Source organism: Aquila chrysaetos, chromosome 15 (genome assembly GCF_900496995.4).
Source record: "Aquila chrysaetos chrysaetos chromosome 15, bAquChr1.4, whole genome shotgun sequence".
NCBI classification, from domain to species: Eukaryota; Metazoa; Chordata; class Aves; order Accipitriformes; family Accipitridae; genus Aquila; species Aquila chrysaetos.
The window spans coordinates 21825488-21849317 of record NC_044018.1 but is presented as its reverse complement, the minus strand read 5'-3'; the positions used below and the strand labels follow the sequence as shown (position 1 = coordinate 21849317).

Below are 23830 nucleotides of genomic sequence, written 5' to 3'. Positions count from 1 at the left end.
TACTGTGTGTGTACATATATTGATTATACTAAACTGCCTGAAGGATGTTTGCCCCAAATTATCGTATTAAAAAGGAAGACTATTATCAGGCCCCAAATGGACATGTTAAAGAGGAAGACAACCATTAGCTTGATTCAACAGCTTTACACGAGCCAGCAACATGCCATTCTAGCAAAGAAGGCAAACAGTATGCTGGGTTGCATTAGGCAAAGTATTGCCAGCAGGCCAAGGGAGGTGATCCTTCCCCTTTACTCAGCGCTGGTGAGGCCACACCTTGAGTGCTGGGTCCAGCTCTGAGCTCCTCAGCACAAAAGAGACATGGACATGCTGGAGAGAGTCCAGCAAAGGGCCATGGGGATGACAAAGGGACTGGAGCATCTCTCCTATGAGGAAAGGCTGAGAGAGCTGGGACTGTTCAGCCTAGGGAAGAAAAGGCTCATCAATGTCTATAAATACCTGAAGGGAGGGTGCAAAGAGGATGGAGCCAGGCTCTTTCCAGTGGTGCCCAATAACAGGACCAGAGGCAGTGGGCACAAACTGAAACACAGGAGGTGCCGTCTGAACATCAGGAAACACTTTTTTACTGTGAGGGTGACCCAGCACTGGCACAGGTTGCCCAGAGAGGTTGTGGAGCCTCCATCCTTGGAGGTATTCAAAAGCCATCTGGACATGGTCCTGGGCAACTGGCTCTCGGTGGCCCTGCTTGAGCATGGGGGTTGGACCAGATGATCTCTAAAGGCCCTTTCCAACCTCAATCATTCTGTGATTTGATGAAAAACTTCAAAAGAGACTTTTGAAACAAAGTTACCTTGAAGTATAAAAGCAGCATGAAAATTTGTAATTGGCAGGGAGAGAGTTTGGACTGGAACAGCAGTAATCTGTGGTGGTGCATTTCTTTCCCCCTCTCTCAGCTGATCTACAAACACGGGGAGTCTCATTAGGCCTTAGCATAAGTGTAGTGAGTCGGGCGGTTAAGTGTCGCTTGACCGTACCAGCGACTCTCACACAGCTAAGACAGGGAGTCGTGCGGACCATCTCAAGGACTCCTGCTGTTGGGTGACAACAAAAAAACCCGAAAGTAAAGAAAACTATTTCTCTCATAAGAACCTTGCGATATCCCAGCCCTCCTCGGACAACCTTGGAGCACCCCGTATCTGAATCTTAAGTCATTCTCCAACAGCCCCAGAGTATTCCTCATCTGAATCATAACTCAGGTGAAATGGTACCAGCGCAGCTGGAATCCCAGTATTTTGTTGATGACTAAAGTCAATCATCTCCCGAATCTATAAGGAGTGGTACTAAGTGAGGCCCTTTGAGCTCTCTCAGACCACAGTGGGCTGCAACCAGCATCTCCCTCCGAGTGGGACGCCTCTCAGAGCTCGCAGACTTTCCTGTTTGCGAAGATCGGAGGTCTGTGGCTGAAAGCTGACGGGACCTGGGCTGATACTCTCCACTCCTTGAGACTCGACCCTTCACCCATTGAGAAAGATGCCAAAGCATTCAGTATGAATATTTTCACTGAACTCGAGTGGAATTTTTAACAGGTGTACCGCTCTTGCTTGCTTTTATGTATATCTCTTAGTTCCTTTATGCATGAGTGTGTACTAACCTGAATATTCTATAGCAAGTATATCACAAGTTATTACTTTTCAAATCTACACTTAAATTACTGTCGTGAACTTTATTCGACTCTGAATGAATGTCAGGCTGTTATTATACTCATAATCCCTTAGAAACAAACTGTTGACCAAGTCGGGGACTAGGAGTTTATCCAGCCGCACCTAGACTCCAGCAGGAGTTTAGAAAGCAAGGGGGTCTTCTCTGAACCTCATGACTCAAGGGGAGGGTCTCCTTTACCCTTTTTACATTCCCCATCTCTGTACAAATCATTGGAAATCAATTCTAACTTGATTTTTCATTGTATATTTATCTTTTTTAACTTACTGCATTTTTAGTCTCTGTATAACTAATTTTAGTCTGATTCTAACTTAGTTTTCCTGTGTGCATTTCATCCATGTGTTAAGTAATAGAGTGAACCTTGCCATCGAATTCTGTGAAGTCGCGCTTTTATTTAAATTCCTATTAAATCATTTTTCTTTTGCTTGTACCATTGGAAGTGATTTTTAAGTGGTCCAAACCACTCCCTTTCGCGACAATTTGATACAAATGGAAGTCACCTTGCCAGCATCATCTCTGTCTATGCCAAACAGAGCAGCCTCCCTGTCAGACACTGTGACTAGCCTGTGCCCAGCAAGGGGAGTGCCAGCATGGGGTGCACCTAGTAGGCACTCACATCTTTTTGCGCATATGTGACCTCGTGGTGGGGTTTTCTTGTCAACATATGGATCAGTGGGTTGTAGGGAGCTGCACAAGCACACATAGAGCTGCAATATGCACATCTCCAACAAAAGGTTTGTGCGAGTGGGAGAACCTGCACTGCCAGAATAGACTGTGTGTACTCATAACCCATACTACCTGTGAGAGGGGATGTGCATGAATGTAAAGCTTTGTACACATAACACTCAATATGCATGCATACCTGGAAGTGCAATTGAAACTCTGGAGGTTGCATTTAGAAACCTCAGGTGTTTATTAACTTTTTGCAGTTGTCTAATACTGTGATTTATTTGCTGTAATGCTCAAATTGATCCTGAATGTATACTTCACAGATTACTAGCTAATTATCTGTCATTAGTGAATTAATAAAGCACTTTGATCCTGATTTTTGTTTAAGCTACATGAACTAAGTAGTCTTACCCTGTGACAGTTCTTGCAAAAGTGTCTTCTCCCACAGTAAAGATTAGGGTTCAGGCTGAATGGTGCATGGCCATTACTGAGTTTTAACTAATAATTATAATGAAAGAACTTATTTAACTGCTGGTCTAGTAAGGACATGTGGTGGTGCATTTCTTTCCACCTCTCCAGGTAAATTTACAAACTCGGGAAGGCTTGCTAGGCCTTAGCATAAGTGCAATAAGTCAGGCAGTTAAGCGACCCTCGACTGTGCCAGGAACTCTTACACAGCTAAGACAGGGAGATATGCTGTGCGTCTCAAGGACTCCCGCTGCCTGGTGAAGGCAGCAGGACGGGAGTAGAGATTGCAGCCAGTTCTTTCTCATAACAACCTTGAGACATTACAATCCTCCCCTGACAATCCTGGAGCATCCCATATCTTATGTTTTGAATTATTCTCCAACAGTCTCGGAATTTTCCAGTGCAGCTGGGATTCTAGAAATTTGTTAATGACAAAAGTCAATCATCTCCCGAACCTATAAACAGTGGTACTAAGTGAGGCCCTTTGAGCTCTCCTGGACTGCAGCAGGCTGCAACTAGCATCTCCCTCTGAGTGGGACACTTCTCGGAGCTCGCAAACTTTCCTGTTTGCAAAAATCAGAGGTCTGCTGCTGAAAGCTGACATGACCTGGGCTGATTCTCTCTGCTCCTTGAGGCTTGACCTTTCGCCCTTTGAGACAAATGCCAAAGCATTTGATGTGAATATTTTCACTGACCTTGAGGGGAATTTTTAACAGGTATACCTCTTTTCTCTCTCTTTTACTCTCTTTTATTCTCTTATAGGTATTTCTCTTAGTGTCTTTATGCATGCATGTGTACTAAGCTGAAGAGTCTATAGTAAGTAAGTTACAGCAAGTATATTATAAGTTATTTAAAATTTATACTTAAATTACTGTCATGATTTTTATTCAACTGTTAATGAATTTTAGGCTGCTATTATACTTGTAATCCCTTTAGATATAAACCATTGACCAAGTCTGGGACTAGGAGTCGATCCAGTCACACCTAGACTCCGACAGGAGTTTAGAAAGCAAGGGGGTCTTCTCTGAACCTCGTGACTCAACAGGACGGCATGCCTTACCCTTTCCCACATTTCCTTTTACCCTATTATGTTTTCAGTTCCTATATACATAAGTTTAGGTTGATTCTGATTTAATTTTCCTGTGTGCATTCTATCCACGTACTAAGTAATAGAGCAAACCTTGCCAACGAATCCTGTGAAGTCGCACTTTTATACAAATTTCTATTAAATGATTTTACTATTACTAATACAATTGGAGGTGATTCTTTAAGCAATCTGAACCCCTCTCTCATTTTTTAATTCCCCCCCATGACAGGAGGGCAACTATGCATTGTGATGATAAAGCTAGGCCGAGAGCAGGAATTCAAATACGTAATAGAAAGCTAAGCTCACTAGCAGTCCCATGAGAAGCTAGGATGGCTGTTCTTTTTTGCAAAAACAAATCAGTTTAGCCTAGGACTGACATAGCAACTGGGCTACTGTTAGGGTTAAGACGAGGATCAGAGTTTAATGAAGTAAGGGGCTGAAGAGAAAGATTCATTGGTGGACAAGCAATATCAGCAATGACATGAGGCATTAAGTGGCAAGAGTAAATATCTTACAGGTATTTCTGGTTTTGCTGTGCTCCTCAACCAATGAAGAGTTTTATCTGGAAACTAAAAGATAACATTAGATCCTTGCAGGACAGGTGAACCATAGAATAAGAGCAACAAATGTTAATTCTGAGGTGGATGCGAGTTACTGCATTACAGTCAAAGTCAGATTTAAGAGTGGAACTAGGAGAACGAGATCCAGTCAGCAACAGTTATGCAGCTTCTGCACTCACTGTTAATAGGGGTTTGAACCAGTCCAGTTCCTACAGTGATTACTGCTGCCTGCTTCTCCTCCTCCATATATTCAGGCATTCAGACTTCAGGCTCATTGAGCTATATTTTGGGTAGGATTTGGGTACGAACTGCAAGCACCACAGAGATACATTTTCTGCTGGATCCAGCAAACTGTGCATTAGAATGTGGAAGGCAAGGGGTGGGCAAAGGAAATAGCACGTAGTAAATTCTGAAGGCACCAGGGTAACTACTAATGACAGGGATAGCTTCTGAATTCATGCTAGGGTTCATGATAGTAAGAACTAAAGACCTAAAATTTTGACTTGAGGAACGCAGCAGCATTGGGCCACAATGATGCCTAAAGGCAGGCAGAGAAATGGCTTTGAAGTACATAGGTGAATCACTAAGTTCAATCTGTAATACTCACAAGAATGGGACGAAAGCTGGATCTGGCAGGGAGTGCTTTTGGTTCTGTTTGAACTCAAAGACATACTTAACCTGAGAGTCAGTGGAGGAATGTAAAGGATAGGCAAAGTGATAGGGCAGGAAATTAAGTTTGAAGCAAGAACTGAATCTAGATGAGAGTAAAGGAATATTGAATTTGCAAAGGTCAGAGAGAAGGATGTTGCAACAATTGAATCATAACAGGACCAAAGCCTGGACAAAAGTGGAGATGGAAAGAAAAGGCTACATCTTTGAAATGGTATTCAGAAAACAATCTATTGGACTCCTTGCTCAGAAAGTGAGAACTTCTAAAGAAATTCAACTTGAAGTTCATACATACTCTGCAGTGGTCAGCAACAGGCAGTTTCAGATTCTGTTTGATCATTTTTAGCTTGAATTCATAATTGGTTAACAAAGGAGTACCAGGGTAAGGCGGGAAGAGATGGATCTGGAACAAAGGTAGTTATGAGTTGTCTGCAGAAAATGTTATCTAGCAAATGAAAAGGGACAAAGGATAGCTAGCTGGGAAATCTCAACAGAAAAACAGAGGGCTGATAAGGACACCTTCGCAGTGACACACTGGAAACATAGATGTAAAGGCAATTACAGAGAGAGCCCAGCAATGGAATTCAGGGAGCACAAGTATTACCAAAGAAAACAGAAGATGACAATTAATCTATTACCACGTTAAGGGAGGATGTAATGGGATTTCTAATACGTGGTTATAAAGAGGTCACCAGAGACATGGAAGTAACTGTAACATTTACATCAGTGAATGGAGCAGTACCAAGGCCAACTGCCAGTCTGGCCCTGTGCATGCTATTAAACTCCACGCCTCCAAATCAGAGTAGTTTCATTCATATTGACTACTGGGACAGTCTCTGGCACATGCTAACTTCCAAACTACAACTACTTCCAAAGGACAGCCCGCTACCTTTCCCAGATCAAAATCATACCAGGAACCTGCTAAAAATATAATGAAATAAATTATAAAGTTTCAGTGCCCAAGCACATTCCCTGGCAACGTTTAATTTATCAGCATAATAGAGCCAATGGCTTGAACTGGGTGCAAGAGAAACTGCTTTAAAGAGGGTCCAGCACAGTACTGAAGAACTCCAAAACAACAACATAAAAGAAGATTAGGTATCAGCAATATGATCAACTATGGGCTTTATAAGACGAAAGAGGATGAGATGCTAACACTGGGAAGAGATATTGCTGGATGAGATTGAGAGTTTAAGGGTCAAAAAGAAGTGACAAGATAAGATGGATACTGGGACAAATAGAGAAACGGGATAAAACAATGAGAATCTTTTGCATCTGTGAAAGCTATAAAGTTGAGAAGATATGAACTGAGGATGAGTAGAACCATCATATCTGTATCAGTATCCTCCTGAAAGATATCCAGTATGGACTGGTGAGAGCGGACAGACACTGGCTAGGACCTGAAGAATGGTCTAGTAATAGAAGACCTCCATCCAGGTGAGACTGGGAGCATGTAACTAAATAAAGCACATTCTCTGAGCCTTAAGTTGGAGTCTGGTGTGTTGCCAGACATTAAACCATCTTTTTGGCCACTCCTCTTTTTGCCCCCATTAGTCATCTGGGGAGGCTGTTTCAGAGTCATACTCCCCCAGGTGGTAAGACAGCTTTTTTAATGTCCAGTTTCAAGTAATTCACTACTAGTTTACATCTAATTTTTTGTCAACATTGGCCTTTGGCTGAAACCTTTCTTTCTTGGCATTTACCTTCCTTATGCTTTTATAGTAAAAAAAATATTTTTTAAACCTTCAGACTGTTACACTAAAAATAACTTAGCTACCTCATATCAGTGACTCCTTGCTCCACTCATTGTACTTAATTCTTCTCCACATCTATTCAATTTAACCTAATTTTTCTTGAAAATAAGTAAACAGAATATTAACATCAGGTAAGAGGCCTGTAAGTAACTGACTTCTCACACTCTACCATTAAGTGCAGAGCTGTTTAAATAGAAGGGTGACAGAACCGAAGGAACAGAGAGCTCATTTTGTGGAGATCATGGATTTATTTCTGCATGTGAAAATAAGAAAAAAATATTTGGGATGAATCAGCACAGGAGACTGTCAGAACAGATTTTTTGATGAAGACATAGCCATGAATGAAGAAATTGGCAAAGAAAAAATGGAAGGGGAAGGAGAGCAGAGAACACTGGAGGAACTGGAAGCCACAGAAAGCTGAGGTACAAGAACGGGAGAGGTATTAGTGACGTAGTGGAGCCACCCTTTTAGCTGAAGGCTAAGCTGAACCGAAGCTGCAGAATAGGTGATAAAGTTAGACAACACAGAGCTAGGGGTCAAATGCATTTGGAAGAATGATAATGAAGTTAGAAAAACTAACAATGAAGATTGAGAGAAATCAAAATAAAGGGGATGTGTACATAATTTAAAGAAACTTCAATATAAAAAGATATAGATTTTGAATATGAATGGATGTATTCCAAATCCCAGAACTCTAAACCCAGAGCCATATTAGAATTCAACATAATACAATACTGAACACAGAAGTTACTTATTAGATTGACAAACATTAATCCAAAAAGAAGTCATGAGTTTTTATAAACTGTTTTAGTATTAGTAGGTTTTGAAAGGAGAGAAGTCTCTGTGTACAATAATGGAACCTGCTCCAAGGTTACCGAAGACAAAAAAAAAAAGAAGCTAGCAAACAGAAGACTAGAGGTATGGAAAGTTAGGAGGGAAAATAAAGATGTCTTTGTGATTAGCACCTCTATCTGTTCCCTGACCATAAGAAGAAATACCAGTATGTGAATTAAATGGTGCAGCTATTTCAAAGAGACTACATAAACAGGCCTAAAACTGACCTGTTGATATTAATTTAGAAAACAGTTGAGAACAGCATTAATTAGGTTGAAGTCAAAGCACTAATTGTGTGCTGTACGACCAATATGAAGAGAGAAACTGGATGGCATGTTGTCTGATGTAATGCTAATTCTTCAGCTCTCTTCTCCAAAGAATTATGAAGCTGAAACTACTAATAGTCTCAGTGATACAGCACCTTTTTCAAGAACAAGGCAAATCCGATGTCTTGGTTATATGTGATCAATCATACTGGGAAGTATCTACCTTTTACTACATCTAAACTTATCCTCTTGGCTTCCATTATATTTTACGTCTATTTCTGAACTATTATGTAAAACAGTAGCTATGAAAATAACTTATGAACAGAAAGTTATGCCCCACAGAGATTTTATTTCTTAGGTGAATTGTGTCAAGGACAGTCAAAGCAGCACTGGAAGGGAACTGAGAGGGAGTGTGTGGAAGAAAGATGTAAGGCTCAGTGCTGGATTTTTGAGGAAACCACTAATTATTCCTACATGCCAGTTTCCTGCAAGCTGTTCAGCCCTTTAATTTTAAGGATCTCATGCCTTACATCACTACTACATTTTGTAATTGCTTTTAAGTAGGAGTTTTAAAACAAGAATGAGTACTAGTTTTAAATTCAAGATATGTGAATTAACAGTGGTTTTGATCATAATAATTCTAATGAGTCATACTTTAATGAGTTAGAACAAAGAAACAATTGAAGACACACTCAGTTGATATTCTAAGACAATCTTAGAAATAGTTCCGTTGTCTGAAAGCATGTATGTATCTGACTAAACTTGTCTCCTTAGAAACAAAACAATGGAAACTATTTCATTTATGTTATGATAACAGTAAAAAATGCAGAGATTACCTCTGAAAACACAGAAAAAGATACTCTAGGATGTAAAGAAATAAAGCTACAAAAGTACATAATTGTGCGTTTATTACTACCTACATGCACACATACAACAAAAAATTTTTTTGTTACAACTAATTTTTCAAATCAGAGTTTAGAAAGCAATCAAAATGATGAAAACTGCAACAAAAAACAGTATTCTGTTATCGAAATAGAAAATATATGGCTTGCAAAGGATATGACTACCACTCTGAGTATTTCTTCAAATTTAAAAACCTCTTGCATACATGATGTAATTCCTTTATTAAAAAGGACTGGCTGATTTACTTTCTAGAATGTAAATAAAGAAAAAAATATTTCCAGAGTGATGTTATAAAATATTGAAACAACATTGCCTCGAAATATCCACTTTCTGACCACATGCAATAATAAAAACATGAAGGATACTGTATCTTATTCCATGTGACTTTTGGAAAACTGGCATCTTGGAGATTAAGACCTCATTAGGTATAGTTCACTGGATACTTATACTTTGTAATGTTTTACGGATGTAGAAGTTTAATGCAATTAATAGTCCATGCTTTGATGGTATTTGAATTCTGAAGCTTTACTACTCGTCAGTAGTTTCTAACAAATATTGTTTAGGTAATGTGAACTTTGGCTCAAAGTTGGGGCTCAGACCCAAAAAGGTGATGTTGTGTTCATGTTCGCAGGTAGGTTGCACAAAAGTTAAGGCAGATTACCAAATTACCTAGGTTACGATGTCATGATAAGCAGAAACAACATACCTTATAAAGTTAAGATTCACTTACTGGGTACTTATTGGGCAACGCCTGTTCTCAGGCTTTATCATTCACTATGCCAGGCGATAGGCCTAAAGCAGCACCATCTTTGGAAAGTGACAACTGGTCCGTGTTTAAAGACTTAAGATGGAAGTGAAGTAAGGGAAGTCAGAGAAAGGATGAAAGAAAGTGCCATATGAGTTATTACACAGAGAAAAAGAGGGCAGTAAACTAAAAGATGTCATGGCTTTCTTCTCTCAAGACAACATAAAACATCAGCCAGTGGGGACTGGCGAAAAGGGATTAAAGCACAAGCATATTGTAGTAAGTTACACACTGGGACTCTCTGAAGAAATTAACTTTTCAGGTCCTGTATGGCAACAAAATATTACATGTGCTGCTAATGCCCACATAGAAAAAAAGTCTCCGAGCAACTCTCATTCAGAAAGAAAAATAGTAGCCCAACTGTATCCTAAATACTATAAGTCATGAAAATAATTTCACTTCTTGAATCACACCAGCATACAGATCAGTTCTTTTTTCAACCTAATGTACTTCATTTTGCATATTCTTAGATCACACCTCTCAGCCTTTAACCTAAGAAGAAAGGGTTTTATCTCAGCTTCTAGAGCAGAACAGACATATACCTACTTACAAATTTCATTTTAGTTGCTTCTGGACAAATTACAAACCAAGTATTTGTTCAATCTTACTAGTGAAATCTCAAATGTCCTATCAACATTAAACTACTAATTTCCTTAATGGCCTTTTTAATTTTGTTTTTTAAATGTAGACTCACCTCAAAAACCCTCAGCATACACAAAACAACAACCTCAGATCTCACTGAACAGATGTTTGGGAAGGCCTAAATATGCACGGCAGATTTGACATTTTATACCTACAGGTACTAATCTGCTATAATCAGATATAAGCATAAATCTTTCTGTACAGATACTTGAAGTATGTCATATGCCACCATTGATCCAATTAATCTCCAATAATGCTCATCTGATCAAAGGTCAGGAGACATGATATTCAGCAAATCACGCTCAGAACAAATAATCTCTTGCCTTAGCTGTTTTTTTGCCACTAGCTACGGCTTGTTTGGGGTAAGTAAACAAAACCACTTGTCTTTGTCTACTTTCTGAAAAAAAGCGTCTTAAGATTCTCTAAGTATTGAAATTAAGCATTGAAATCTGAAAACAATTCCTTCTTCATAACTGAAAAAATGAGGATGGACTTTCTGGGGTAACTGAGCTTCACTGACACTGCAGTAAAGCAGTACCCTTTAAATGCCCACACAAATGCCTACTTGTGCTATCAGTTACACAAACCTGCTCTGAAGAGGGAGGGTGGGCACCAGTTTGTTTGTTCCATTCTACAATCACTTGCAGGCAAAGAAGCATCCTATATCCAGAAGACCTGATGTCTGTTTTGTTACAGCAGATGTAGACTTAAGGCAATTTCAAAACATTCAAGGTACCTTGGATAATATCAAGGAAGGCCTGTATCATTCCAGGAACTACACTCTTTAATACCTCTCGGTGCTAAATGTACACCCCAGTCCTGGAAAGGAGTGCAAAACCAAATGTAAAGCCCTCTTCCACTTCCATGGGAACTGTCTCAGCAAACCCTATTTTCTGAATTAGTTGCAGAGCTAGACGTTATGTATTACTTCAACTAGGTACTTTGTCCAGGTTTCCAGTGTTACAAAGTCCTCCCTCCAGCTGATTTCCAGAATAACTTAATAACTGTGTTCTGCATTAACAAAGAAATGGTGGCTGGAAAAAAACTATTCCATGTTTAATACCTGTTGTTAAAGACAGTACAAAGCAAAGTCAGCCACAGGTGTTCCATACAAGGTATGCTACTCTCAGTTTTGCTCCAGAGCCTCAACAGATAAGAAATTCATCATCAGCTGCAAATCTGTATGCATGGAATGGAGGTATTATATACACTTTTATAACAGACTCATAAAACCCAGAAAAAGTATTTTTGACCCCTTCCACATAAGCTGGAAATGGACCATTTAAAAGCAGCTTCCATGTCACCAACTTGTGTCACTACTGAACAGTGTCACATCTAGCAAACAAAACCAGTGGTTTTATTGGTGGTTGAAACAGACCTGACTATATTTGAAGTTTAAGTTACTGTGCAAATTAAGCTCATTCAGTATGAAATATTTCACTGTTTTTCAGTTTCTGGCCTACTAGGGAACATGCTGGCTCATCATCTTCATCTGCTGATGGAATGCTTTCTATCTTTGTTTCAGCACACTCAGCTTTTGCATTAAAGAAGTGCCTTTTTTGTCAAGCATCTGTGGATGTATTTGATATTTAGGATATAAAAAACCCACCTCCTGCTTGCAAGAGTCAATTCCGTAACAGTACTTTTGCTGATTACTTTTTAGATTTTTCTGCCTTTTCAAAAAACATTTAAATTTTCATTCAAACTGAAATGGTCAAATAAACTATATCAGTGTCAAGGGCTTTATTATGTTCAAGACTACATTAATGCAAATAATGCCTGTGCTAAAATCATACTGCAAAAGCTGAGATGCAAAAGCTGAGATGCAATGCTAAGCATAACCTTCATATTCTGAAAAGTACAGTACAGTAACGAGAACTGAGCACTGTTTTATTCAGGTCAAACTTACAGTTTAGGAATGATTTGCAGATCTTTTATTATGTTGACAAGCTTCTCCATGTTTCCTCTACACATACTGAGTTAACATCTCAACCTGAATACCCTGTCTCTGCATTTTGCTTCTCAAATCTCTGTACTGTCAGATTCAAAAGTTCTGCTAATGTGTTATTGGCACATAAGCTAGTTCACTTAATATAAGTCTTAGCCTCTACCCCAGTCTGGGAAGCAACCTACAGTCAGAAAAAAAAAAAATAATAGTAGTTAATCCAACTTCATTCTATATAGTTTCTGCCAGTTTCTTAGGGAAATGTTTTGTGAAATACTGATTGAAGATTTTTTCAGCCTTGCATGGAGAAAAACTTCTCTGCACTAGTTAGAAAAAATGGTTAAAAATAATAAAATTATATGAGACAAAGAGGTATCTCATATGGAAACATACAAAATAATATTATTGTATAAGGCCTCATTTGAAGTGCTGTTGACAATACTCATCACCAATGTTTAAAACTGGACGAGGAACAGGATGACCAGGAACAGAAAGCCTGTTTTCAAGAAAAAATGAAAATGAGCTTCACAGAATAAAACTCAGATGAGAGAGGTTACTACTACCAGGCAAAGGAGTAAGGCAGAAAAGTATTTTAGCTGAAGAACAGGAAAGCATGAGACAAAACCGATTTAATCTTGCTAAGAATAAATTTAGATGAAAAGCAGAAAGAAATTTCAAGTCATTAAAAAGAGAAAGATTCAGAAACTGCTTTCTGTAAAAAAAGCTGACAAGTATCTCCTAACTATTTTAATACAAAGTCTACCATTTTCATGATAACATATTTATATTATGTGAACACCTGCAATATATAGAAAACTCTTGTTAACTTTAGTTGGGTTAAGGGGCTCAGGAGCTGTTGAAATCTATGCTAGGGTTTATTCTTGCCACAATTACTTATTCTCATTGCTGTTATGTTACTCTACCACCAGTACAGCCATTATTAACTCTATCTATACCATGGGCTTCATCAGCTTATAACTTCAAAAGGTATTCAACAGACGTTCCCTTCCTCTGCCAAATGGTGACCCAAGCAATTGTACTTCCACTTACAGTATCCCATGACACAACCCTGTATCATTTGATTAGTGTAAACTGGTAGGAGAAAGGTAGATACCCCTATTTCATCACAGAATAGCTTCAATAAGAGCTAGAAACAGCACAGACCCATGAACTGGAGTCTAAACTGATCAGTGCAAACTCTGCAACTTGCAACATCCACCTTCATGAGGATGAAGCACCTTGGACTGCCACCATCACCCAACCTGTGTTCACATTATGCTTCCCAGGCTAGCACAGCCAACCTTTGCTGAATGCTCATTACATCAGCCAGCTCAAAATGCACACAGTTATGATAAAGTTCATGAAATGAAACAGCAAACAGTTCTTCAATTTTCAGTTAAAATTTAAGAGTGGTATTGATGGTATTCTTCATAATTTTATGAACAAGATGCAATGCTACGTATGCTTTTAGGTCAAGTGAAATATTGGATGTGTAGGTGCTCCTTCAAAAGAAAAAGCTTATAGTAACTACATTTGTGAAAAAAACGTCCCTTAGTTCAAATATGAGGAAATTCTGGCTTGCAGATGGGATTCAGCCACTAATTCCAATTTGTCCAATGTGCAACAAACATGAAGGCAGATTTTTCCCCCAACAGAACCTCCAAACTTTCTCTGCTGTCCCATATCTAGCTGTACCACTAATCTCAAATTCTTCCTCATCCTTCTGTAATAGTTGACAAACGGCCAAACTGGTGGCAGGAGTAGGGAAGAGACAGTCTGAACCTTATGGCAGGGACCAATACATGAAATTGTGTACCAGAGCAAGTTTCTCCCTTCTATTTTTCCTTAATAGAAGAGTTTTCTATTTTCTTATTTTTTATTTTCTTTTGACACCTTCCTTACTAAATAGCAAAGGATCTGCTAAGAACACAAACATGCACAACTGAGAGGCAAGGGGGAAGAGGGGTGCAAGTCTCACAGTGTATGAACAAATTAATAATACCTCACTTCCTTTCCACAATTCCACACTTCCTACAAGAGTAGAGGTTGTTTCCAGCTGAGCTTCTTAAAGAAAAAAACAACTGGAAAAAGAGTATGTAAAGGTTGCCTAATATGGCAATAAAATTGTTAATGAGAAAGAGAAACCCAATGGATTTATAACCAGAGAAGCCTCAATGAAATCCTTGCCAGATCTCCCCATGAACAGGTAAGAAGTTTCTTGAAACTATATCTTTTTGTAAAAGTGAGAAGCATTACTACACCACTTCTAGAACAGTTATTTGTCATACTAATTCAGTTTATATCAGTGTTTGCCTTACTGATTTATTTTTGCAAGGCCTCCCATTTCTTATTCAGGAACTGACAGTTTTTCCACAAAACGTGGATGACCTTCTTAGGTCAATCAGCTGGCTGATCTGCATGATGTAATGCTGAACCAGCACAGCCAAGGTAGGTGCAGGACCTGAGGTCCCTCCATGACAAAGAACACATCACTTTTTGGGGAACCATGGCACTTAATTTTACTGCTGATGGAAAAATATATTTAAAGTGGTTGTTCCATCAGGGTAAAAACTAATGAAATCCCAAAGAAAGGAAAGTATTATCAGAGTCTTCCCTTAGCACTTAGTATAAAGTAGATGTTCAGTATCCTTCCAGGAATAGATATGCAGCATTTCCTCCCATCTCCTTCCTGCCTCTTCACCAAAGACAAGGGGAGTGTTGGGAACTATGTGGAAGTCAGGATGTTCTCAAACATGCAGTTTTAAGATGTAATGAAGTTTCTTGTCCCTGCTGTCAAGATGGATCCGTAAAGCGTCGCCCTACCGTTACTGCAAAACAATCTCCATTTCTTAGGTCAGTGTTATCTTTCACCTCAAGCCAATCAAGTACAGGGCATTCTGCCGCAGTCTGGATAGAAATCCTGTATATCTATCACTTCCTTGAGGTACTTAAAAGTCCTGTTTGGCTTCTATTAGTATTAATGAAGCAGAAGGTCCCACATTCCCAAAGGCTCTTCTAGATAGATTGATAGGAAAGCAATTTAAACTTGCCTTTGTCCTTCTACTTGAACAATATAGAAAGAAAATATTATCTAATGCAGTACACAACTTTGAAACAACTTTCTAAACATTTCTTTCATAAATATGCTAAAAAATTAAGCTGCATGCTTTACAAGGACCTCAGATAAAAGACTTTAACCTATACCATTTAATGTTTGTATGTTCACATGAACATTTCCACATTTTAACTGATATGAATCAGAATTATCACCTTAGTGGTGCTCTACACTTAAAAAATAAGCGTAGATTGCACTGGGATTTTCCTATGATTTAGCTCTAATTTCCCAATTTTTTTCCAAGCCATTAAAAAATGCCAAGAAAAAAAATATTGTTCCCCATGCCAGTATATCTGGTTCTTATTTAGCATAACAGCTCTCTACCAACGCATACACACATCAGAAAGACCCCAATTTCATCCTAGCACGTCTGACCTCAATCTCTCTGTGCCTTGTTGTATTTTGAGTTAGCTGATAATACGCAGCAAGTTATTTGTTTCGGTATAACCAGTGAAGTCCTGCATGCTACATATTTTCCTCTCAGCTTGCCACAACATAAGCCATAAGCAGCTTGATTATCTGACTTATTACATTCATGATAGTAATAGTGTGATCCTAGTAAAAGTGAATCAGGGATAAAAATAGTCTCAAAAATAATTTCCTGGGATTTCCTGGGTTTGGTTAGTATTAAGAAAGAGCTCATAATAGCCAGAAAATTAATACTGTGGGGGACCACCAGATGGATGTTTTATTTTTCCGGTAACTAAATATAAACATGTCACAAGCCTTGCCACGAAAAACATAAAAATAGACAAAGCTTAGCTAAAACTCTTAAAAACACACACACAAAAAAGGTACTTTAGTTACTTTCCAGGGGGTTAACTTCTTCATGTTTACTAAATTAGTAGACAATGTCATGAAGGATTATGACAGATACATCATCTATCTCACCTTGTAAAAATTTTCTAAAACAAATATCTATTAGTCACACTGAGCTGTCTTATTGATTTTACAGTTTATAATCTGCTAGAGTTCCTCCTCAAATTATAGTATAGAAAGAAGAGATTACTGCACAGCTTGCCGAGGGTTCTTGCTTACAATGTGAAATAGTTCTACTTGATCCTACAGCAAATCTCTGCCTTTCTTGGAAAAGGAGTAATTCATGAACTGAAGAATGAAAAGTAGCTTTTTTTTTCAGTTCCAAATATACGGCACACATCCACAGCACCTAAAGATATATGCATATCTCTGATTTTATCTGAGTTTATTTTAATTAATTTATCCAGTTTTCAGTTAATTATTGAAATCAGTATCTTTTATTCACCATAAAAAATTCCTACTCCACTTCCCCATGAAGACACAGAATGGGAGAACAATTTCATTAACCAGTTAACTTCCTTACCTACAAGGAGTGAGTAACAGCACAGAAATATCATAGGAAAATATGGGAAATTCAACTGAAAGAATGGCTTCCATTATCAGCACTCCATCAGGTGGAGCAGATTATTTACCTCCAAGTTCTCATACCCTCATTAATGAATAGACTTTTAAAAGTGTACAGTCTAATGCCTATGTAAATGACTTGGGGCCAACATTTCTGAAATATCAGCCAGTCTGAGTGACACAAATAAATCATGTTTCTGTGGATGATTTAATTTCCAGTTCAAAAGCAAAATGTATTTTTCCCCTCATTGTGAACCAGAGAGTCTTCCTCCATCCTTAAAAACAACAGGTTTTGGATTCCTTCTCCCTTCCAGGTCTATGCAGATAGCATGGTACAAAAAACATTTTATAACCTTACTTAACTAAAAATTAAAAGCTTTTGATTCATTTTTACTACAATTCAAGTTGGCAAATGACTCTTCAGAATGAAGACACCATTTTAAATCATCTTGATTGAGAACAGACAGAAAGAAGCAAAAATTGCAATATTGACAATATTCTAGAAAGACAGACTTTAAGCATATGCTTTCTGACAACAAAGGAAAAGCAAAAATTACAATAAAAATGCCCAAGTCAGAAGTCGCTCATCAAGAAGAGATTTGGGCACACTTACATTTCTCTTATAGTGTAGTTGTCAGAATTTTTTGTCAGTGGGTATTTCTAAATGTGGAACTGCATAGCTGATATAAATAGCTGTATGTTAGATTTCCAGTTAAATTTGAGTTGTTCTAAAATAGTACTAGTTTTGTTAAAACTAAGTTAAAAGAAGCGTATCAGAAAAATGAAGTGATTGCTTCAACACATATTTAGCAAAGCAAACCTATTTTAAAGTGGCAAGCACATAAAGTGACGCTCTCTTCCAGCAGCTCTAACTAAAAATTCCATTGTTTCACTACACTGTGTTTAAACAAGCTCAGCAGTACACATAATTAGAGGTATGAATTAATGCAGAGCGAGCTAGAATGGTGTCCACATTCCAGGCTATATTTTGTCTTTTCCCTGAATTTGATCAATATTATCCTACAGGGTAGCAGCTCTAAAAATAACAAGATCATAGAAGTCAGATGGAAACTGAACTGCCGAACAGACATGCAAGTGAAATAAGTGAAACAGGAGGTGAAGCCACAGTAAAAATAATGCTATTGCCTCAGAGAGATGCAAAGGAGATTTTTTTTTTTAAAGCTTTTTATCTAAGCAGCAGTCTATGAACTCTTAGTCCATATAATTGTGTTGTCTTAATTAACATTTACATTTTTAACTGGCCACAAAAAAACCCATAATGTACTAACAAAAAGAAATTCACATACAGACCGTCAAGTTTCCTTGACAAAATACATTTCAGGAGGCATGAAAATCTGTCTTTGAATTCTCACAGCAAACAGATTTTCATAGATCTACTGAACCATCTGGCATTCATAGATTACAGAAAGAAACATTGAGATCATCTCCAAAATTATAGAGAATTGGGCCAGACCTGATTCCTGGAGAACCGTAACCATGAAAAGCAGCATCTCTGAGAGGGATTTAGTTAACACAGAGTTTACCACAACTTCATGGTACCACCTAATCAAAAAAGGTTGATATTGTCTCAACTGTTTTAACATAGAGTAGCAATATCTAAGAAGGTTAAAATAAATAAATGAATAAGTAATAAAGAAAGGTAAGGACTGGAGTTTAGTCCAAATTCATTATGGCTTTTAGGAGCCCAAATCTTATTGATCTCAATGAGCTCACATCTTAGAATATGCTATTTGTAGCACTGTTTAAAATTTGAGAGGAAAGAGAAAATGACTTATGACAAAGAGCTCATCAATCTGTTTAGCAATCAAAAGAAAGATCAAGGAAGATCAAAAGGCGATTTGATTACAGCACAAGTGTCTCAAAGGGAACAAGAGTGGAACAAAAAAACCCCTCTGGGTAGGAAAGGGCTCTTTAATATAGTGAAGAAAGCCACAACAAACATCATTGTCTAAAAGCTGCAGACAAATTCATATGGGAAGGCATGAATTTTTAATAATGAGGTTGACAAATCACTCAAACCATCATTGAAGGAAGGAGGGTTTTTTTAGCTTCTTAAAAAGGGTGACAAATTTCTCATCTGCCTCTGTGTCTTCATCAGGCTTGACATAGCACTTCTTTCAGTACGGAAGAATACAAATATATGCCTAATGAGGTAGTAACAATCTGTTAATATTTTCATATTATTTTCAAAGTGAAAAGTTTCTGCTGAAAAAACTAGTTACAATTCATATTTTGTTTTTTTTTTAAAGTTCTACTGTAATTGAGTTTGGGTGTGATGATTTTATGAACAATAGTCTTAAGCGTTCAATGTCTGCAGATAGATAATTTATTCAGTTCAAAAATCAGAAGATGGCACACATTTTTCCCACGATAAAATTAAATTAAAAAATATTTAGTTCCAGTACTTGTGGAAGGTAAGAAAGCCAGTGTTTCTGAGAGAAATCGAAAAAAAAACCTTGAACACTTAGGCTTTACAGGCACAAGTTCTTCTGAGTTTCTTAAGCAAATCATGACTGCTAAAAAGATGCAAACAGCATCATTACTTTCTCCAAATTATGACAAAATACTTGCAATGTTACAAAAAGAACTGCTTTTGTGTTTACAATGAACATTTTGTCTTACAGTATTGTAGCCATAGACCCACCCTCTTGTTCATAAACATTCCTGAAAGGAAACACATTACTGAGCAGAGGCAGAATGAAACACTAAGCAAGTATGCATTTTCAAGGCCAGAGCACTCAAGCCCATGATGATTTTCAACAATTGTGAATGAACAGTGAAAGAATAATGTTTGGAAGGAAGAAAGTTTTTTGCATTTTCATCCCAATTCCTGCCTCAAGTCTGTTCCCTGATTGTTTCAGCATCTTGGCAATTTTAAGTGATTCTTTTGCAAACATGTGAACCGGTCCTTTTCTGATTAGCTGAGCTGAAGTAAAAAAATAACTGACTTCTGATTCTGAAGAAATTGCCTGTTAATGATTCAGTTCTCACCAACATTCACTTTAACCCAGCTCCTGCTTCTACTAGCAGATTGCTACTCCTGCTGTTACCAGTTCAGTTGGGAAACCACACCGCTGCAACATTTACAGAATTGTATAGTATTCAGCAAACTGTTAGGAAGATAGACAGGCAAGTCAAGTAACCATTTATCTACATTTTCGGTTACTTGCTGCTCCATGGCAGAATCCCAATCAGAAACAACTAGAAATCATAACACAAATGAAAAACTATCATCTAGGATTAGATATTCTAGTGTGACAAACTATCAACGTAATGTATCTAAAAAAAACCATCCTAATAAAATAAACTTCTCCTGAGTCTACAATGCCCAAGTAGCCTACTAAAGAACCACGGGTCATTTATATTACAGATGTGGTACAGAACTCTGCAGAAACCTTCTATCCAGATAAAGTAAAGCTAGATTGTGGCAATAAAGCTTGGAAAGACAGTCAGCCCTTTTATTAGATTATACAACATAGAGGGGACAAGTAGAAAAATGAAGATGCAAATCCCTAATTCTAGTAAGGGAGAAGGCATGAACTTTCATACTCATAAGCAGATCTAATTTCTTTATCTGAACAGTCTCTAGAAAAACCTCTACCACTGTAGAGACTTCATACTTCACTGAATCATAATAACTGTATCAGCTATGGGTTGGTTTTGGTTTTTTTTGTTTTTTTTTTCCAGAATTGTAAAAGGTCTCTGCAAATCACTTTTTTTTTTTTTTTTTAAATAAAATCTGTGGTATTCCCAAGTTTCTGGAAACATTTTAAAGCATTACTGAACCTCATTTTACAACTAAATGCATTACCTTAAGTATTATTCAGTTACATGAAAACAATCTACTTGCATCTGAGTTCAAGTATCACATTATCAGTTTAGAAAAACACGTTTTCCATTTAACATTCTTCTTGCATTTGAAATAGGTAATGTAATACAACCTATCTAGATAATTCAGGTCTACATAAAATAATTAAAATGCTTCATCCACAAGTCTAGCTCTTCTTCCATCTAATGAGAAGAATTAATGTTTCAATCTTTCTACTACTTTTGTAATTGTTGCAAAACCAAAACCTCATAACACAATACCAACCTCCTCCCTCCCTGCCCAAAAGCAAGTCCTTACTACTGGCAACACAGACAAGCTTGTTGCTCAACATCAAAACCTACTCCTGCACCAGCCATTATACACAAAATGTAGCTTCCTATAGATTAGTTTCATGCACTCTTCTATTAGTTATCTAAGCCCTTTTTTTTAAAAAAAGCTAGAGAGATGTAAAAAACGTTGAACCTTTTTTTTTGAGATCACTGTAGAACATCCGTTGCAGCAACTAATCCTGCAATAAAGATTGGCTAGTACGAGCTATAGCTGCTAGGCAGCTCTGCTGAAATCATCTGGACTATATATAAACAGGCAGGAAGAGATTATTGACAGGAGGTATGGCCTTAAGGGGGTCCTTCTATTTCATCACCCAGCATTAATATACCCTTTGTTACTGTTGTGAAAGGGACTGCAACTCTTTCCCGGCCTCCCATCAACATGCATGTAGGCTACAGTATTGAGACACTCAGGGGAACTGACTTCAACCTTGATTTTTCCCTGTGATAAGAACAATTCTTTAGCCTTTAGAAACATACAGTACTTCTGTGGATTCAGATAGCATTTCAACTGCTACCTATGGAAATAAAATCCACAACAGAAAGCAAAATATACCATGCCAAGCTTGTAAGGTGAACAAAAATTTACCATGAGATAACATTTCTTGCAGGAAGTGTCATTTACACAAGATCCTACTGCCTCTTGCACTTCTCAAAGATAAGCTCGTGTATTTCTAGAAATCGTTAGGAATCCTCAGTAGTAGACTGATTGAGTACATTTTGATTTCAAAGAATCTTGAAAGCCATCAACAGATGGCTCTGGAAAATTTTTACCTTGTCACTTGCACCTGAATGGAAGAACACTCCCTTTAATATAGCAATCGTGTGTGCAAGCTTTCCCTACTGCTTTAGAAACCTCTTCTCAGTTGGTCAGAGTTTTTTTTTTTAAGACTGGGAAAGGTTAGTTTTAATGGCCAGAAAACCAATTTTTCTTTCTTTTTGGATGACAGCTACTGAGTACAGATCACTAGAGTAATCATTCTTTTCCTGGTAAAAGTCCTACAGCATAACAGCAAATTTTGATTCTCAGGAAGTCTGATCTGCAGAAGTCACATCAACAGCTCAGCTTAAGATCCTCCTATGTTGGTGCCCTCAACAGACACACACATCAACAGACTGTATGGAGAGAACATATGAAGGAGAATGTAAAGACAATGACACATATAGTTTATCTTAATTTTTAGTGAAAATCTCCAACTACGTGAACCAAGAAATGAAAAATACAATCATGATTTTGGCCTTCAGAGTTTAAATACTGTGTTAAATCACAGTACTCTGCCTGAAATACACTTTTTGCTGTGCTCTATTATCAAGCTTGATTTTAGCTCCGTTTTCAAAAGCAAAAAAGAGATCTTTTGTTTCATTTTTTTTTCAAGCAGTGCATGCAATATGTGAAAATGCATGTACATATTCACATATATATAAACATATATATATATGTAATATGGAATGCCTTGGTCTTTGTTTTGATCCTAGCAGAGACCACTAAAACGTTTATTTATCAAATGGACAATATATTTCATGGGAGAAATAATTTATTTCACTGACTTTGAAACAGCTACCAGTCTTTTACCTGTGAAAGACAGGACTCCTGGTGGAAGAGAACACTACAGCAGCCAAATGAATATAACCAGTTTTATAACAAAATTTCTTCCTATCAGATCACAACTTTCCAGATGATGGCCCCCACAGTTCAAGAGTTACACTGCAAATACTACAGGTAAGAGTCTCCCGTTAGAGCTGAAACGGCTTTAAACTTAAGAGAAATGGAATAGAACAACAAACAAGTAGTATCTTTGTAGTATAATGCAGAGTTATCTCAACTCAATACAAAAACCTCAAGGAGTATAACTGCAATGGAAACTTGTGTTTATGCCAGCATAATCAGATATGACCTGTGGAAGCACTTTTTAATTAAAACAGGAGTTATAGTACCTTGCATAAGGACTTGGACACAAGCTTGTTATATCAGCTTTCTTTTTCACTTCAATTAGGTGGTAACATAAAACAGTTTTACTACTTTCAGTGTGTTTTTCAGGCTCACTGAATAAAGCAAAAGATCTTTTGCTGTTCAGAAAAAGAACATGATTGTTGGAATGTAAAGCCAGGGAATAAGATTCACTTTTATGAAATATTTTCAGGAGAGCATACAAGAGCTGAATCTCATTTTGACACGTGGACAATAAAGAAAAATATGTATGGCCAGATACTGTTAGATGTCTTCCAAACAACTTCTAGGACTTCTCAGAATCCACGCTGTGTTAATAAAATACATGTAAGCTTAGTACTTACCCACAGAGGCATAATCATTTGGAAGTTCAGGATAAAGTTTGTTTGTATTCTTTTTAGCTGAAAGAGAAAATAAAGTAGCAAGTTATATGATATACTAACATATATTGTTATATTTCATTACTGCTTTTCTAATCCATGTTCAATAGTTATAAAACGATCACAGATATCTAAGGAACAGTACAGAAGAAAGAAATAAGGACTTCGCCTTATATCCTTGTCCAGGGAAATAAATCAAGTTAACAACAGGAGCTGCACAGTAAAGTCTCACTTTCAATACAAGCACTTTGTTAGACAAACTGTTACAGAGCCAAAACTCTGCCTCCTCTGCTCTACTGTAAGACCTCTACCTATTAAAAGATAATGACAACCTAAACCAGAAACCAAGTTTTCTAGAAACCAGAAGTTTCTAGCAGTAGGACTAGCAGTTTCTAGTAGGACTGTTCTTTTTACTAAGAAGTTTCATCGTACCATGGGGCTTCTACGTATCCAATAAACATGAATGCTTCCTTTGAACTATTACATGCTTCTGTAACTATACAAACACTTTTTCTATAGCAAATTTGTCAGAGAGAAAAGCTTTGT

At 37.5% G+C, this 23830-nt stretch overlaps 1 protein-coding gene across 1 annotated transcript in view; it reads right to left on the bottom strand.

Annotated features, from left to right (window-relative positions):
* SH3YL1 (SH3 and SYLF domain containing 1) overlaps positions 1–23830 on the bottom strand; it is a 52637-nt gene that overhangs the window by 5551 nt on the left and 23256 nt on the right. Inside the window, exon 9 of the mRNA XM_030036844.1 lies at positions 23249–23305. Coding sequence (XP_029892704.1) covers positions 23249–23305 — 57 coding nt within the window. The remainder of the gene's footprint in view (positions 1–23248; positions 23306–23830) is intronic.